This window comes from Oreochromis niloticus, linkage group LG8 (genome assembly GCF_001858045.2).
Source record: "Oreochromis niloticus isolate F11D_XX linkage group LG8, O_niloticus_UMD_NMBU, whole genome shotgun sequence".
Classification (NCBI taxonomy): Eukaryota; Metazoa; Chordata; class Actinopteri; order Cichliformes; family Cichlidae; genus Oreochromis; species Oreochromis niloticus.
This window is the reverse complement of record NC_031973.2, coordinates 26,187,927-26,207,036: the sequence shown is the minus strand read 5'-3', so window position 1 is coordinate 26,207,036 and position 19,110 is coordinate 26,187,927. Positions and strand designations below refer to the sequence as shown.

Sequence of the window (19,110 nt, the reverse complement as noted above, 5' to 3'; positions counted from 1 at the left end):
GAAGGCTTCTGTTTAAGTTGTCATTGATGTTGATCCCAGCCTTAGAGCTACATAATACTGAATTTTTGTTTTATTAAGTTTTTCTCCTGAGAAAAACAACAAAAAGAATTGACACGCTTAAAAAAACATTAAAAAACCTTCCCCAAAAAGTCAGTGTTTGCTAAAATATATCTCCAAAATATAGGGCTAGGGTTATGGGTAGACCTCAGAGGTTTAACATAAAAGCTCAAAATCAAAGGTCAAAGGTCAAATTCACTCACAAGATTTTATGGGCCTTGCTTTGTGTAGTGGTGTTCCCACAAAGAAACTGTTTCCACAGAGTAGGGAGCGTTAAATTATCCAAAATCTCTTTGTATGCTGAAACTAAGGGGCTGACTTACTCTACATCAAACTTTACATTTGGCTTAGCACAATCAAATACGTACCATTCCTGGGATTATTTCACGGATGTGTGTATAAGCAGGTGCTTGATGTCACACACATGTGACCATAGAAGTGATTGGAACACCTGAACTAAATGATTTAAATGGGTGAGTGAATACTTTTGGAAATATAGCTTATGAGAACAAACTATCCCACCAAATAGTATGTTAAGAGCAGTTTTGCAAAAAGTAGAAGAAATGAAATAATGGTGGCTGTCACAGTGACATCTTTGACATCATACAGTCTATGATTTGGTCTTGTTTCCCCTCTAGAGAAGTGGTTTACTGCATAGTCTTTTATAGACAGATGTGTTGTTTTTTGCAAATTCTGTGTGTGTGGTGAAGTTGCAACTAGTAATAATGTGATTTTTGGTCACTTGCACTTAGTTCTGCTGTCGCAGCTCCCATTCTTCATTGTTCTGGTGAGATCTTGGGGCTGTATCTCTGACAAGTGATTACTGCTAGTACAGTGTCACTTCTTCATTTTACATGCTTTATTGTGCTTCTTTTTTTAACCTCTTTAGAGGCATTTCCATGGCTCCATACAAATACTTGGTTGTTTTTACTGTATACTGGCAACAGAAGTTCAGCTTCATAGTTCATTCTTGACTGCAGAAATATTTGCCAAAAAACAGAATCATCGTCTCTTTCTGGCTTTGTTTCTTTATTCAAAAGGTCAACAGAAATGTATTGTACAAAGCAAAACTAATGGGTTACATCATTAATTTTAACCCCTCCTCCAGTCTCTGTCTGCACTGCCCTTTACATAGCACTTGTTATGCTGATAGGTGCTGTACTACAAGTGTAAATTTCAAAAAGTCAAATGATATCAGACACTGGGTTAAGGAGGAATCGCTGGCAGTGTTTCTGCATCATTTCTTTGTGGTCTAGGACACTGTGGAGTTGTCTCTCCTCTCCTTTCCTGCTGTTTACTCTTCCTCCCTCCCCCTCATCTCCTCCTCGTTCTCTCGGCTCGTGTGGAGCCTGTGAGTCGTGCAGCTTGTGATCATGGCGCTGGTCCACCGCTCAGCAGACAGGCAGCCAATGACATCATACTTCGCTGCGGATGTGTGTGTGGAGGGGGGTAGACATAAAGTGACACCTCTGGTCAGTGTGACACACCATTCGTCTCACCCACCAAGTTCATGCACTGAGTCAGTTCTCGTTGTGGTTGTAGCGGTGCTGGTACTCTAAATGTCTGCACGCTGCAACCGTAAGAACTATATGTTATCTTTCTTATGGTTATTCCTGACTACTAGACTCAGCAAATGAAACTATAAAATTCAACTAAATGCCACATGGAAAAGTAATAAGTATAACTGCAATAGAATGGATTGCAATAGGATTTGGATTTGGAGTGTGTATATTTGATAATTAAAGTAAGATTTAGAATAATTTCTAATTAACTGCTGTGATTTAAACTGAGTAAATCCAAAGACAGTGCTGTGTACAAATACTGAACACTGTGACCGTACACAGCGTGATCATCAGAAGATATGGGAACGTTTTGTCTTAAAGCTGTCTGTGCTACGATGAAATAAAGTCCTGTTGGATGTAAAAGCTCAAACAAAAAAATGTTGGGATCCCATAAAGTTTGTGGACTGTTTAGAAATGTTGTTCTTGCATGCACTGATGATCTTACCATGTACAGTATGTCAACAGGTAACGGACAGATTTTCCCAATCTCTGCATTTACACATTAAGATTTCTCTTGTTTTCAGTAGTTATGTGCAGGCTTTGCATCTTAAAGCTGAGCTGCAGGGTTTTGATTTAGACATACTTACAGTAAATATACTGTTTTTATAAAAGGTTTTTTGGTCATGCAAAGCTGTTTATACGACCTCTGAGACAAATTACTATAACTTTAAAGAGTTCAGTATTGTAAGATAAAATACAATGCAAAGGACAAAGTTTGACCTATGTGAGATATGGGCGCATCTAGTTTAATAATGATCAAGTTAGATAAAAGCAGCTTGAAAAATCCCAGATTATATCCAAATCATTGTTGTTTTCTTTTTTCTCTCTCTTTTTTTGCCTCACAACAAATGTGTTACTGTCAAAAAGTATTTCTCTGTCATGTTTCATCTCATTCCAAGGAAACAGGCAAGACAAACACCATAAGGAAAGGAATAGGCAATAATCTTTAAAAATATTGATGTAATTTCACTAACTTAGACTGCAGCTTCAGCTCACACTTGCCAGTGTTTTGTTTTCTTAGCATTCAGTCTTTATTCATTAAGTATATCCTCTGGACTTCAGAAATTAAAATGGTAAGAAACACAAAAGATATTGTGGATTATATCTTATCTACAATAACTTACCCAATACCTTCACTTTTGGGAAAAAACATGAATTTAGTTAACAAAGTGCTAAAGAAAAATTATAAATACAAGGACCATTAAGGAAACAGTCTGAGGTCTAGTCCAGACACTTAAAGCTTGAGGAGGATCCCATAAGAGAGTTGGTTGGAATTATTACATTATCAGCATCTCACAGTTTCCAGGAAGGAACTGCAGCTAAAAATCTTGGTGTCTGACGGTCTGTTAGTCCTTCAGAGGAATCGTCATAATATTTCAAGTGTCAATGTGTCTATATTTATGTAGATTAAATTTTCTTTAAATTGCATAGATAAATGCACAGATTTTTAAATTATTTTTATTTATTTATTGTTATTATTTATTTGATGAACTGTTTTTATATAATAATAAAATATAATAAAATCACACCGAATGTATGGCTAACTAAAGTAATTAAACCTGAAAAACATAAATTAAAATCTGCACCCGTACTCTACCATTAGTGAGGTTGTCTCTTCCATTTCCTCCATCCACAATATCAAAATCCAGGCTACCTCTAGGGAAAGAAAACTGCCACAACCAATGAGGCAAAGATGGTCGTTTTCCACATTTCCCAATCCTGTTAGATGAATCAACAGCATCCACTATCCTATTACTCTCAATCATGACCAAAGTTTCCAAACCTATACAGCCTGGAAAGGTGTGCTGGGGTTTAATACACACAATCACACCAGAGAACAGGAAAAAAAATGCAACAAAAAATACAGATGCAGGCCCTTTCAGAACCCTAGAACAACATTTGATCACAACCTACTGAGGGTCCCTGGGGTGTTAAAAGCAAGCAGGACCATGTAGCTGTTGGTGCCCCTTTGTTGATTCAGCTTTTGGAATCGGGCGAGGAAGAAAGAAAGGTTTGTTTGAGCGAATTACCTATTGCGAGAAAAAAAATAATAAAAAAGCCAATGTAGCGAATCAGTGGGTTAGCATGACGATAGCATAATTTCTTACTGACAAGTCGCATAAGTCAGGCCTTTCAACATCCCACAGAGTGGCGATAGCAGACACAGCTGTGTGTTTGGTTTGAACACTGAATGGCAGAAAATGCCACTCCTGATGAATGCTTCACAGCGCTGATAAGGCAACATGCACACACGTGACACATGTGCACACACAGACAGATAAACAGACACACAGAGATGTAGTCCTCTATAAATAAGTCTTTGGTCCTGGAGGGTCAAGTGGAGTCCATGCCAGCAGATACCAGCTCTGTACCCAGGGATCAGTCTGTGGCCCGTGGCAACCCCTCTGTCTGCTGTCTGTCTATTAGCCACCTCAAATTCTGTTCCCAGATCACATTACACAGCAGTTGGACTCGAGTGAGTCAGTTTTTCGTTTTTGTTTAAGTACACAACTCCGACGTTGTATCGGTGTCTGGAGTGGAATGTTTTACTCTGTCAAACAGACATCAGTGGGTGGAGGGCGGGGAGAGTGGTGGGGTTGTGCAGAGGACGGGCTCGTTGGGGTTGGGTCATACCAACAAAAACAAGGCTCTGGTTGGTCCTCATTGAGAGAAAGAATGTGCTGGCTGACAGGTCATTTCAGCCAGGCTGTTTAGGAAGTGCTGGACCAGCTCGGGAGATCCAGATAGCTAAATATTTGCACTAGTGAGTCTTTTCTTACCAGGAGTTTTTACTAGTTCTGTAATGATTCTGTGGTGGGTCTACATCAGGGTGTCTCCCTGTCACCGTCAGGTGATGGAGATGTGGATCAAGGATGACATTTTTAAATGTTTAAACCATAGGAGTTTTTTCAATCTTCATATTTAAAGGCTTGCACAATCCATCCATCCATCCATCCATCCATCACTCAAGTTGCTGCCCTCATATCTCATATAAAAGAATATTTTTATAAGCCTATGAACATCATCAGAAGTAATGATTAAATACATTTCTTTCTACATGATGAATACTTTTCCCAGTATTTTGGTGGTTTTTTAAGACTTCTTTCCTTTTAATGTGACTCACTATTTTTATTTATCAAGCCTCAAAATGTTTTACTATTTATATTTGAAATACTTATCAGCTCAGCTTTATTTAAATAGTTTCCAATAACAGTTTTCTCAGAGTGTGGGAATCCCCGTGAAAAGACGCCTTAGTATGACTAAGTGCGTGGTGACAGGAGGCCTTCTGCCGTGATTGTTAGTGGGTGAAGCCAAAGGGAAGTCCAAAAAGTGGACTCAAAATACAGAAAGGCTGAAAGTAGACAGAAGTTAATAATGTTCTGATATATAAATATGTGGGGACTAAACGTGCTCTACAAATATGTACAAATTAATTCTTTTCTCTTCTGTGTGAGCTCTCATTAAAAATGAGATGTAGAATAACTTTTAGTTTTTTAACTAAGCGCCATGCCTGAGCTCTCACCATCTTACTTCATTTATTTTTTCACACTGCAGTGTACTGAGTTCACATATTTGTTTGTAGAAAGTAAAGTTCCTATTTGGAAAGCTTTGAGGCAGTGGTTCTCTGCCTTGTGTCAACACAGCTGATCGTCTCTCCACCGTACGCTGTGACAAAACAGTTTGTCCTGGAATTATTTCAGCTAATAATCAAACATGCTACTTCATCTTCACAAATTTTTACTTAATAGGTTTCTCGTTATGGCTCCGTCAAGCTTGATGAAAGACATTTGCGTGGTATACCCGGTGGTTCCTCTTGATGGGCCTTTCATCTGACCTGTTAGTCACGGACACACACATTAACAACAACAAAGCAGACTTTGAGTTATTAAATTTCTGATAGTGAAGTTTTGGGAATACCACATAAAGCCAGCACATATAGGCCTTGGTAATAGGCAGGAGTTAGAGTTAAGCTGTAGTGATGCAGGCCCGTCTCTCTGTTGAAGCCTCACAGACATACACCCACCTCCTCCCAGCTTGGCCGCACGCCAGCGCCTGCAGACTACAGCGGAGGCAAAGTCAATTGGCGAAATCCAAACAACCACAAAAGTACAAAACACTACGTCCCCTCTGCGTTTTCAGTTTTTTACATAATGTAGAGAAAATCTATTTCCCTCACGCTGTTGTTGTGTTTTGGGATTACATTCAGATCGCTCGCAGCGCCAGTACCTCTCACACATGTTGACATTTCCAACCTGGCGGCAGACATGCGCCGCTCGGAACCCGTGAGGCCTGAGGAGAGAACGCAGAGTGAAGGTGACCGACGCGCAGACCAGATAAAGATGGAGAGAGAGCAGAGATGAGGGATTTGAAGGGAGACAGGAGGGGAGAGTGCTGGCTCAGCCTCATCTTTCTGTCACTTCTGGTTTTGGATTCAGCCCACTCTGACTGGAACTTCATTATAACCGCAGCTCAGAGACGGAGGGGAAATGCTGAACCTGACTCCTCGTCTGGCCCGGTCCACATCTTGCTCTTTCTTTCCCAGCCTCCTCCAACTCTTTTCCTTGCTTCTCCCTATATTTCTGTCTCCTCCAGTCTCATTCTCTACTTAATGTCCTTTTCTCTTATACTCTTTATATTTCGGCCACTCTGTTTACGTTCTAAAATCGCCTCCTTTTTCAGTCCTCTTTTTCTTTTTAGTTGGTCTGCTTGTGTCGTGAGAAACCCCTCAGCTTTCTGATAAGGCTGATTGGTTGCTGATAAAGGAATGAATCACTCTCAAGACTTTCTGATAACTTATCCAGCTGCCATCATCTAACCTTATATTACCCCATTGGCTTTCTAATGTTTTTATAGTGGAAACAAAAAATAAATTATATATATAAAGTAAGCTAGTTAAGTAAGAATGCTAACAAGTGTAGCTTACGTCGCAGTAGCTGTCAGTTAAACCTCAAAGAGACACAAACAAGAGTGCACCCATGTTAGGCATCAGGCCTACAACATGCTGTGGAAGGCTGAAATACTGTATTAGGCGATATTTCAGTAGCCCCTGTCTATTTGGGTTTTTGAACGGAAATGCTAACTAGGGCTTTGCAAGCTATTGTATGTAGCAAAGGTACATGTAAACATGTTATACACAGCTTTCTGAACTATCCAAACTCCACTATATCACAAGTTGATACTATATTTAACTATATTTGGCTAAACTTTAATAAGTAAAATAAAATATACATGATAGTGACCTAAAAATGGTAGTTGGATATCATCAGTGATAAAATGCTTGCTGCTTGATTTGCAAGTCCACAGTATCAACTCAACTCAAAATTAGCATTTTTGACTCTGAAGTCCAAATTGTGTTGTCTTAAAAATGGGGGTTTGAATCCTTCTCTCGGTAAAACTATAATGTTCTCCTTAACATATCAATGAAACTGTAATTTAATGCTGAGTATAGGCATGACCGAGGCACAACATGAAAAAGATACTTGCTGTCAGGTCCCAAGCAGTGACTTGTTTAAACTGAGTCATCTTTTCTTGTTGGGATGGGTAAGACTTATTTTAAACCTGCTTGGCTGCATGAGTGCAGGACTCTAATATATCTCTCTGACCGCTTATTTAAATGTCAGTATTTACCTGAGAGCCAACCACCACAGAGACAGTGGACCGAGAGCTGCTGTCTGAGGTAGACCAGCACAAAGGCACTCACACTGATAGGACACAGCTGCTGCCACCAAGGCCGCTGAGGCTCTTTAACAAACACATACACACCTACCAAAATAACTGGCCATAGAGCATGGTGTTCAGGTAGTGAACATTGTAGTTTTCAATATATTCATATTCTCTGTATCATAACTGTTTTTAGTTCAGGTCAGATTTACTGTTTGCCAGTTTGGATATAATCTGGTCCACTTTAAATGTCTGTGGCCTCTTGTTGTTTTATATATGTATTAGTGGTGTCTGTGTAAAAAAAAAACAAAAAAAAACATGCACATAGATACACAATGTACCCTCCTAGAAGACCCACCGCATCCTGACCAGTCAACCTCATCTGTTGCTATCAAGCATGTTATATCAATTCTCTTATCTCCCATCCTCCTCCTTTTTCAGTTAGTCAATTAAGACACACCAGGATTAGCTTCATGTCTTTGTAACTGAAAAGGGACTTGTCTTGTTTGTTAGGATATCTTTGGTAGAAGATCAAAACAGACCTTTATAAAAACATCTAAGCTTAAATTTTCATGTGTGTATGCATGCTCTGAAGCATTATTTCATAGAATACAATAGAATCATGGATGCACATGAAAGGTTCAAATGCAGTTTGAGCACAGATTTGTTCATCTGTGACGAATGGGGTTCATATGATCTCACAACATGGCCAAAATTGAGACTTGTGGGTATGTATACTTACTGAGTATAGTGAGTATCAGGCTTCTGCTTCTGCAGCACAGTCTGCATAAGATTATTGCATTAACATGTGATGAATCCTTTTAAATAGTTAATATCAAAGACATATCCTACAGCTTTGATCACAGGGCATATAGGGCATCTAAAAACCATAATTATGTTTCCCAGGAAATTGAGGCATTTTCATAAACTAAAATGTGAAAAATACATTAAAAAATACATAGGAGCGGTGTCAGTTTGTGGACGCCAACATACTGAATCCAGTGGCTGAGAGCGACATTGCTGTTCCCCTAATCACGTTTTATATATGTGGTTAGAAAGTGGTCACACATTACATAGTACACCAGAGGTGGAGGAGAAGAGAACTATTCATTCGTTTGCCGTGCCAGTAAATTTCTTTTCATTTTTAATATTTTGTCGGCACCTTCAGATTTAACCCTTTCAGGCATAGTGGTCACTACAGTGGACAGCTATTCAAAGGCTGTTTTCCTGTATTTGTGTCAGTGTTGATGGTATCCTTGCACATAAACCACTACATTGGATACTGATGTGTCACTCCATACCCTGCCACCCACTGGTTGTTTAATGTTACCATAGATGTATGACGTGTTTCATTGTAATTATTGTTATTTAACCTTTTCATGCATGAATTATGACAACCTCAATCGGGGCTTTTTTCTTAAGTATTTTTATTCATCTTTTCATGCCTTAAGATGAATAAAAATACTTAAGAAAAAAATCCTGATTGAAGTTTTCATAATTCATGCATGAAAGGGTTAAGATATCTGAGCAGGGGTCCCACTGCTCAGATATCTTGCAAGCGGAAAAACATGAAGGAATGAGACAACAAGCCAGCTAAACAACAAGACCTGTGGGTTATATGCATTATGCCAACTAATGTTAGGACTGAGTACCCTAAAAATCACACTTTTACTCTGATTAACATACCTTATATAAACTCTCATGTGGGAGTCTATTTGCTGTTACGATCCAAATGATAGATCAACTTCAAAGAAAGTTTTAGTAACGCCGACTAACAGCAGCTAACAGAAATGAACAACCCCAACAGCAGCATAAAAACAGCAGTGCATCCAGGGAGAAAAGTTACGGATATCCTCAATAACTCATCTCAGTATCACTGTCAGTGGACAGAAGTGGGTTTTTCTGGCTCATCAATTCTTATCCACATCTATTTACTCCTCTAGAGTAAAGAGACATGAATACATATTGACAGCTGAGGTAAACAGTGGACTAACATCCTACTACACACAAACACCAGCCATAGTTGTTTATTATTAGCTTAATATATTTATTTGATATATAGATAGGTGTAGCTATATAAATCCAGACTTTATATATGTGTGTGTTCTAAATTCTAAAATATTCTGAAAATTGGCTGATATAAGATGGAATGAGTCATAGCCATTACTAGTTTCCTGGCTAGCTACCATACGCACACAAAATCGAAAATAGTGATAATTCAGATAAACCACATAATTAAGCTCAGCCTCAACCCTGGTAGATCGGGCTTATCTCTGTGCATGCTGACATCACCTGATGGCTCAATTGAGACCCTTCTGAACCCTGCTGGACAATCACGTAATCGAAACCCTAGCCCTAAATGGGTCACTAATGACCTGGTGTATTTTAGTAGGTTAAACAAGTTTGGGCATAAATTACCAAATGACATGTGGTTTTGTAGCATTTTAAGCTTTGTGAGTAGCAAAGTCAGTCTCTCATAACTCCACCTCATTATAAGGCCTAAGTGATGGAAGATAGGCGAGACAGGATGGTTGAAGATAGAGGGATGAAGGGGATAAGTTTTCAATTTTCCTCTGAAGTCGGATGTCATGTAACAGCTGCTGCATGCTCTACAGGGCAGTCCACACAATGTCCAGCACATGTTGCATTCACACTGGACAGCGCATTCTAGTACACTTCCTCCTGTGACATTCTGTCAGGCAAATGGCTGCAGGACAGCTGGATTCCACAGATGGCATTTGACAGGAGATATTCCAAGCATTTAAAATACGATACGACTGCTCCTATCAGCAGAAGGGGCTCCCACAGACCACTGATTCATCATTTACTGGAACTGATGGAAAAGACAATGTGACGATGTCGTTAAAAAATGTCCAGACACGTCGTGTGTAATAACTGTTTGTACTAGATGTAATTTTTATTATATTTTGTCCAGTTTGGCCATTTTTGCGAGTCACATCTGCGTTATCTAAAACACAAGAAATCACCCAAAACACTAACAGTCATTTTTTGATCTAGATGTCTGCACAGTTGGCCAATAAACACTTTCTCTTGCCTTATGCTCCAGGCACAGATATTTGAGTAATTGCATCAGAGAAACATTGTTGAAATATGCATCACAGAAAAGAAAAAGCAGAGTCCGACCATCAACAGACACTCTGCTGCATTTTTATTGTATATAATGTACAAAATATGCACTCAGAACTGTCTCACGGGTGTATGAGTGTGATCATCTGCTCTCTTAGTGTTTTTATCGCACACGCTGAAACACACACAAACACACGTGCGCTTCCAGACAGTTCAGATGAGACTTGTCACATCTGCTGACATAGGCCCCAATTAAAGGGGAGGATTAAGCCAGGGCTGGGTGACCTCCTCAGGAATCTGTCTGAGACACTGTGTGTACACTGTCAAACCCTCTGACAGAACTTCCCTTTAAGCACTTTCACCTGCTAATTAAGACGGGACCGGTTCGTGTGTGCGTGTCGGTGTGCGTGCACCTGTGTTCATTCAGCGTACTCGCAAGACAAATGTACCTGCGAATGTCGGGGATAGATTTACAGCCCGAGGAGCTTCTATGTAAATATTTGACTTGAGAATCGTATGGGTTTTTTGGAGCTCACTCCAGCACACGTCAGGCACATGGGCTAACAGCAAACAGATAGACCGTATCATTTATTACCTTAAATTATTGCATGTTTTGGTGTGCGCATCTCACTGATGTGTGCAGGGGCTCTTCGGCAACAAAAACCAAGCAGTGTTTATGGTGTGAAGAGATTAAAATGGATAGTAGCGAGGCAGAAGCATTGAGCTGTTGCTGGAAAAAAGCTTTCAATGACTGATTAGCCCTCTTTTGCTGCAGTTTTTACACAGTGTGGAGAAAAGGCCTGTAGTAATCACACACTTGTCTTTGGTATTCTCTCTATTTAGCAAACTGAAAACGGGCAGGGTGGGAAATTAATGGAAAAATAACTTTCAAGCCAAAGTTGAGGTGGAGAAAAGCCTATAAATAGGGGGATACAAATGAGAAAAGGTCAAAAGGAGGCGAGATTTTTTTAAAAAAAAAAAAAACGAATTCTTTTGAATCATCATATTATAATACAGAATAATTTGCTAGTAATAAACAAACTAAAATGACAATGCATGTAAATATTTTACAATAAAACCCCTGTTAAGAAATTCAGGAATATATTTTCTGGCCCCTTGCACACTTCACTGCTCCTGGTGTTTTTCTTTTCATGCTCCGGATCATATTCCGTATAACTTTTCATTCAAATCTAAGCATAAACAGCGACGGTGAAATCCTCGATGTGTCCAGCCGACGTCCGGTGTCGACAGAGGTTTAGGAGGCATTGCACCTGGTGGGGCAGCAGTTGGCGAAGGCTGCCCTCAGAGGACAGCGCGGTATGTGGTGGGGATCACATGTTGAGGACAGGAGAATATAACATAAACTGCTGTGTGACTGAGCAAACTCAGTGATTGTACAAAAAGTCTACAAAGACAAGTAGCTCACAGAGGTTTATTTTAAATGCTAAACAGTTTCAGTTGTCATCAGTGTTGCTGTTGTCAGAGGCAGGCAGGCTGTTGGAAGTTCAGGTAAGAGTAAAACAAAAACCAAACATCTGTGTATTTAAATTTTATATAGGGTTTTTCTGGTTGTGTTCTTTCAAAGTCACTTTCACATTTTGTGTCCTATGGTAGACCGTCATATTAAATAATCAAGAAAGTACATACATATATATATATGTATATGTATGTATGTGTATATATATATATATATATATATATATATATATATATATATACACACACATATACATACACACATATATATATACACATATATATATATATATATATATGTGTGTGTATATGTATATGTATATGTGTGTGTATATATATATATATATATATATATATATATATGTGTATATATATATGTGTGTGTGTGTGTGTGTATATATATATATATATATATATATATATATATGTGTATATATATATGTGTGTGTGTGTGTGTATATGTGTGTGTATATATATATATATATATATATATATATTTAACCTTTATTAATACAGATAATCCCACTGAGACTCTCATTTACAAGAGAGACCTGTTTGTATATCTCATGGTACTCTGTTTGCTGAAAAATCTCTTTCTTTTAGAAGTCTGAAAATTACTCAAATTTAAAGCTGCAAAATAAATAATGTTACTCAGAACATGCTTTAAATCCTCCTCAGAGTCTGCCCCTTCACATACTGTAAATAGCGACTTTTGCATTACAGTGATATTATTTTCCCCCCTGAAGGGAGGATGTAAGTAATTGGTTATGTTTGTCCGTTTAGTGTCCACAATTTTCAAGATATAATTGTCAAATTTTGTGTAGTTGTAGATGATTGACTTTTAGCTGGGTTAACGTCCAGGCCACAGCAAATATGAAAATCAGTACAAACATTATATTACCAACAATTTTTATGGGTCATCTTCAATCTTCACAACAGTATCCTACTATTTTTAGTGCCCAAGGTCAAAGTTCACCTTGAAATAAAAATTAAACAAACAATCTAAAAGGAGACAGAGAAAGCTGTACGACACACTTTTTTTTAATACTTAAGTCACAATGACACCATAAACTTTTGCAAGTATCTTATTCATGTTGTTCATTCTCTCCCCCACTCTGCTCTGGCAAATCAGTCATCATTACTGGGCATAAAATGCATTGATACTGGTCTGTCTGTACTTGATTAGTCTAATTAGCACTGTGTTAACTAATTTGGCGGCGGCTTGAATGTGACTGACATTCATTTATGGAAAAGTCATACACTCTGGACTTCAAATCAAAGTGTTTTCACAACTGAAATATAAAGTATTTTTTAAAGTATAAACGAGTATTCAGTTGAAACCCAGCATTTCAGTTGGAGTTGACACAAATGATTATTTACCAGCCCCCTGAAAAGGTTTCGCAATAAAAGCCCAGCTAAGAAATGAAGGATTTCTGTCCACTTTCTTGGATTTAAATTGGAAGCATTCCTATATAGTTTTGAGTTTCTATTGTAGCATTGGTTGTGTGGTGTGGTCAGTGTTTCTGGGCCTAAAAGATTGTTGGATAATGGATTTAGTTGGTTTATTGAGGCTGTGACACCATGTGTGCGGTGGGTTGTTGCTTTCATTACTATCCACATGTAAGCACTGATGAGTGTGTGCAGACTGAGTTTGCGTTTGCTGAAAAAATGTAAACATATTTGGAAGACAATCTCGAGTTATTTTAGACTTCTGTCTTACGACTCACTCATTTCTTGCCAAACAATTGTTAAGCATCACCTTAAAATAAAGTTCAGTGAGGCTTGGTACAAGAACTACTTGCTACTTTCTGCAGTTCAGTCACAGTGAGGAAAATAAGTGATAAGTAATCAGGTTTTCAGGCAATATCTGTTTAAAGTTAAAAAAAAAAATGTGGTAGCCATTAATACTTTTATTTATGCTACATTGTCCACATTGTTTGTTTCCTCTGTGTGTGTAACGCCCACTCTGTCTTCTAGTGTAATGTGTGTTTCCAGTCTGATTATACTGCTACATTTGTATCACAAGTTTATGAATATTGCTTGTATGCATTCTATTTATTACACGAGGAATTGAATACTCCAGTGAAACTTGTTGCCACTCCTGCTTTTCTCGCTTTCTTCCTCCTTGCTGTTCTGCTACTTCATTATCTGCTCCTCTATCTTGATATTTCCCTCCCCATCTAACTCCCTCTCTCTCCTTTCTAATGACAGTCAACAAGGCTGATAGGCTGATATATTTACACTGGTGGCAAGGGAGGAAGAAATCATCAGCCAAACCCTGTCCTGCCCCTGGGCTCTGACAGGCGGGGCTTGGAGGAAACCCTGGCCGCTTAGCCACTCCCAGAGCAGGGCATATCTCTCTGTGCTGTCCCTGGCCCTGCTCAGATCTCACAGCTAGATGGGACCAAAGCTTTCTCAGGCCCGCAGACTCACAGACACACTCCCACATCAGCTACCGGGGGGAGAGTGAGCGGAGAAGAGAAAGCAGCAGACAGAGTGGAAGGCTGCTGCTGGTGTGCACGCTGGCTGAGAGAAAGACAAGAAAGCCAGTGTTTGTTTTGTTTTGGGTTTTTTTTTTTTGCTGTGCCACTTTTCCTCTAGATCTGTTGATGAGCCAGGCTGGGTCAGCTCTGGGTCTCGTCTCAGTGTGGGGTTCAGAGGTCGGGGTCAAAGTGTCACTGCTTCTTGAGTGTGCGTGGCTATTTTGCAACTTTTGAACACTGGAACTGTACTGTAAGCATTATGACTCTTCTGGGCTCTGAACACTCCATACTAATACGAAGCAAGTTTAGATCGGGTAAGTCCAGTGATGACTGACACGTAACTTTTATTGCTTCTCTGTTCTGTCACAACTTATGAACACTTTCTGTGTACAGCTGTGTTTATTCTCCGAAGCCGCACAAACAGTTTGTCTGCCAACAGCATTTGAAGACAGTTCTCCGTACGTTGTGTCATTCGTCTGTCTTCACGGATGAGTTGTGTTGATACTCAGAATGTGCTCCTCAGTAACAGCAGCCGAGTGACAGGTGTGTGTAATATACAGTGCTCCTGGTATGTGATGGCACAAGGAATAGCAGAGGGAGGTCGGCGTGAGTCAGAAAGCTTCCCGTCACTCTGTCACAGTATGATGGATTTACAGGCGGGGCGTGTTACGTGATGTCCATCAAACTCCTTGTAAATGACACGAGAGAGAATGATGTTTCAGACAGGTTAGTGCACTTGTTCAGTCCCACTCACTAACCCTCTGCTGCTGCTGAGGAAAGCCAGTCAGACTTTTCGTTTTCAGGCTTTGATAAAAAAGAGATTAGAGGTCAAAGGTTATCTAAATATGGCTGCATTGGAAGCTGCGTGTACCTGAGCATATCAAAGCGGGAGGAAGGGTCTGGACTACAGCACTGACTTAAACTCCTTCTAATACACATCAGATGTTGGGGATTTGTATCCATCTGTCTCCTTCACGTACACAGACTCCTTAATTCCGTCACTTTCTTATTCCCACACACACTTTCCTTAGTTTGAAGATACTTTGTCTAAGCTTGCACGTGTGTGTTTTCAGTGTGTGTAGTCTGAGCAACACTGCCACCTCCCTGAGGAAATTGCAACTGATCATAGCTGTTCAGCTTGTTCTACACTCGAAAAACAGCTGCTTCAAACCGGTGGCTGTAGTGGCTCTGGTTCCTACCTCCAGTTTGCCTGTGAGCTGTAATTGCGTTCCAGAAATGGCAGGCTAAATGATGCTTTTCCTTTGATTTGTTTAGAGCACATCAGTAGGGTGGGAAATGACCCCCGGTGCTCTGGGGAGCATGAGAGGCTGGATTTACTGCATTCGAAAGCAGCATAAGGCTTTTCACGAAGGTGGCTCAGGGTCTGTGTTGCTCTAATCCTTGTGCTATAGCTTGTTATAATACAACACAGATGTAGAGATATCGTCCTTATGCCAAAGTTTGCTTGATATTACAGTCACAGGGGTTAATGCCGCCTGATAAAAGTGACTGCTTGAGCTCATTTATGAGCGCATGAGTGAAATGTTGTGCGTAAGCGAGGTAAAATTGCCTGTAAATGTCTCTGTGATAACTGCTGATGGCAGGGGAAGTCGAAGATGATCTGCTGTCAAGGATTTACAGTTTCTTTAACATGAAGTAGCTTGACTTACATGTAGTGAAAACCAGTGATTGTCACTCCTATGCACCATGCTTAAACGACAATCAAACTAATCAAAGCCATGGGAACCGCTGCCGCATGGTTGAAGCTAAAAGGAAAGATAAAGATCTCATTTAAGTGCTCCCCACGGAGCGCCGAATCTGAGTGTGTGAGGTACTGACGAGTTCTCATGCTGATTTGATTTAGAGCTCAAATGACCACAGTCCATGCTCTTAAGCTCAAGGCCATTACATAATATTATGACAGAGACGTCAAATGCAGTGCCACATGTTGATCATATGTAAATCAGCAGTGCATACATGTGCTGTCTTTAATATATAACTATTTCAGACCCACTTTCACTTCTGATCCCAAATGTATAAAACATAAATACGCTGGATGTTTTCACGCTGGATCACCGAGAAAATCGAAATAGCAAAACAGGAAACTTAGTTTGATGTTCTTTTCTGAGCTGGTAAACATTTGATGTGGTATTTGTCACGTTTGAAATACGATCTATGAGTTCATCAGTTATAAGCAGAATAAGCCTTTCACTCCACCAGTGTCACCTGTAAAAAAAAAAAAAAATATCCATCTGACCCACAGATAAAAAAAAAAGAACAAAATAAACAACAAACAAAAAAGTTACTAACTTAGCTTAAAAGAAAACAGGAGGAACCAGCGGTCTGCACTAAACGGATAAGCATACCATGTAGGCAGTCACATGAGAACATTTGTGGGTTTAGACTTTGTTTAGGAAAGTCCTTACTGAAGAAATTATTGCTGTTTTAGAGCCTTCATGACACTCCTCCAGGCGCTAATTGCAACAGTTATTTTGAAGTACTATTCAATAAGTGATCAGAATAGGCTGTAAGTATAGAATCACTAGTCAAATGATATAAAAAAAACAATTTCCTATAAGAAACCTAAAATAATATTTAAAAAACTTAGTAGAAAAAAGACTTTTGCTTCTATTTTATCTCCAATGTTAAATGCTGCACTAGACTAGCACTAGATTAGCTATATTTTTTCTGTCTCATCTTGCATTTATAATGCTGTACTATACTAAAAAGCTTGTGTCACCAGGTAAAATTGGAGCAGATTTCTTGTCTCTTCTGACAAAGTTGGTAATAAGTTACGATATGAGAGACTACCCCACAACTCGCTCCACTGACGATGATTTGCAGTCTGGTGACACATAAAAGCACTTACCTGTGTTTCTGAACTCAAGTGAGATTTTTTTTTGCGTTATTCAACATACATCCAAATCACCTTACTACCCCACTGTTCACTATGAGTCACTGTCAATGGAGCCACTCCAGAAACGGTACCTTAATGGTGGAGCGTTGGCTCTCCTCCACACAGGTCCTGGCTCACATTCACAAACCTGAGTTGAACTGTCCAAGACAGTAGAAATAAAATATGCGAGTTGTGTTTTAAGGTGGATTTTTACTTTATGCAGAGGTATTAGACTAAAATAAACCTAATACTTCATTTAGGAATACCTGTTTATTACAAGTTATACAATTACACCCATATATCTGTCATGAACACATTCCTGATTGCACTAAGGGAAAGTTCAGGAGAATTCATGTAATAAATGCAACCAGTGTTGGAGCTTAAGTGTAAAAGTGAGGTGTTATTATTATCTTGTTTTGGGTTTTTTTGTTCTTTCTTCAGTGTGGTGGCTGTGAGTGTGTGAGGCACGGAACAATAAATCACAGTATCACTCAACTGGCTTGTGCAATTATCAGCACTTCACTGGTGCAAACCAAAGCCAAATGACAATTTATTTACACTATAAATCTGAAAAATTGGGTTTGTCTGTCCTTTATTGTCAAGAAAGCCCAAGTTAAAACAAGTGTCTTCAGTTTCAAAGTCAACATTCAGAGAGGCGTAGTATGGTTCAGTGATCTGTGATTACATAGCTTGGCTCTGGCCCACTTTCTATAACATGTATACTCTGCAATCAGGACAAGCGAGCCCTTGGTCTCAGCAAAGCTTTTGGGGAGAAAGAGCAGATTACATGGCAGCTGCTGTGCTTTTCCAAGCACAATTATTGATAACCTGTCAGTGAACATAATAAAGAGCAGCTGATGTTTCACCTGGCTTTTTCCAAGAAAATTAGAGACAAAATTTGCACGTACGACCAGATTCAGGCTATTCAGGCTGATTGTTACGTTAGCCCGATATCATGACATGATGTTTGGATAGCGCATTGATTTCCGTAAGTCATTTTGTTCATTCAAATGCATGCTTTTAGGACACCTAATTTTTATGAATACATATAATGCTGTGTTTAAATCAAATTAAATGAATTTTGCATTCAAATTTGTTCATATTTAATCTCTGACAAATGTTTCAGGCGTATAACTCTCTCCTAAAAGTTTCACTGGTTATCTGCTTTTTTAGAGAAAAAATCCAAGAGGAAGTTTCTTCAGCTCGCAATAACAGTTATTCTCTCTTTTATCTGATGATGAAATTATTTTGCTAAGCATATAGAGAAGGGAAAATAATTATTTGATCCCCTACTGAATTTGTAAATTTACTCACCTACAAACAAATAGACAGTCTGTAATTTTCATGACTGTCATTTTAATCAAGACAGAATATCAACCAAAAATCCAGAAAAAACACAATGCATAAAAATTGCAAATTACTGAGTGAAATAAGTATTTGATCCCCTACAATCCAGACAGAATTTTGGTTCCCACGTACTGTAATCAGTCTGATCTCAGCTCTTAACTTTGCCACTGAACGCCTAAATGATTCAAAGAAGGCCTGGGAGACAGTGCTGTGGTCAGATGAAACCACAGTCAAGCTCTTTTTTGGCATCAACTGTACCTGCTGTGTTTGGAGGATGAGAGGATAACAGAAAGAACATCATCTCCGCAGTCAAGCATGGAGGTGGAAGCATTATGCTCTGGGGCTGTTGTTCTGGTAAGGGTGCAGGACAACTTCAACACATTGAAGGGCCAACAGATGGCCGTGTATCACAAACTCTTAGACAAGAACGTCCTTCCCTCAGACATAACTCGGATAATGTTTGTGGAGTCTCCAGACCTCAATCCTCAAGGTTTGAGCTGCAGCAGCCAAGAAAACAAGAAGAGTTTCTGTAAAAAGGAGT

The 19,110-nt window shown here is 39.2% G+C and overlaps 1 protein-coding gene and 1 long non-coding RNA gene across 8 annotated transcripts in view; one reads left to right on the top strand and one right to left on the bottom strand.

The window, feature by feature from the left end:
• myocd (myocardin) overlaps positions 1-19,110 on the top strand; it is a 145,508-nt gene that overhangs the window by 105,352 nt on the left and 21,046 nt on the right. The window contains exon 1 of one of the 7 annotated variants that reach the window (XM_005447922.4): positions 14,125-14,640. The exons of 4 other annotated variants lie outside the window; for them this stretch is intronic. In XM_005447922.4, the coding sequence (XP_005447979.1) occupies positions 14,586-14,640 (55 nt within the window). In that variant the 5' untranslated portion in view covers positions 14,125-14,585. Of the gene's footprint in view, positions 1-14,124; positions 14,641-19,110 lie in introns of those variants that run through there. 2 more of the 7 variants (XM_005447924.4, XM_005447925.4) reach the window with 2 other exon arrangements.
• On the bottom strand, positions 5,341-7,354 carry LOC102075707 (uncharacterized). Its single transcript, XR_003221292.1, has 4 exons — positions 7,248-7,354; positions 5,797-5,909; positions 5,644-5,679; positions 5,341-5,454 (listed from the first exon to the last, which is right to left on the bottom strand). It is a non-coding gene; the product is annotated as an uncharacterized LOC102075707 (long non-coding RNA).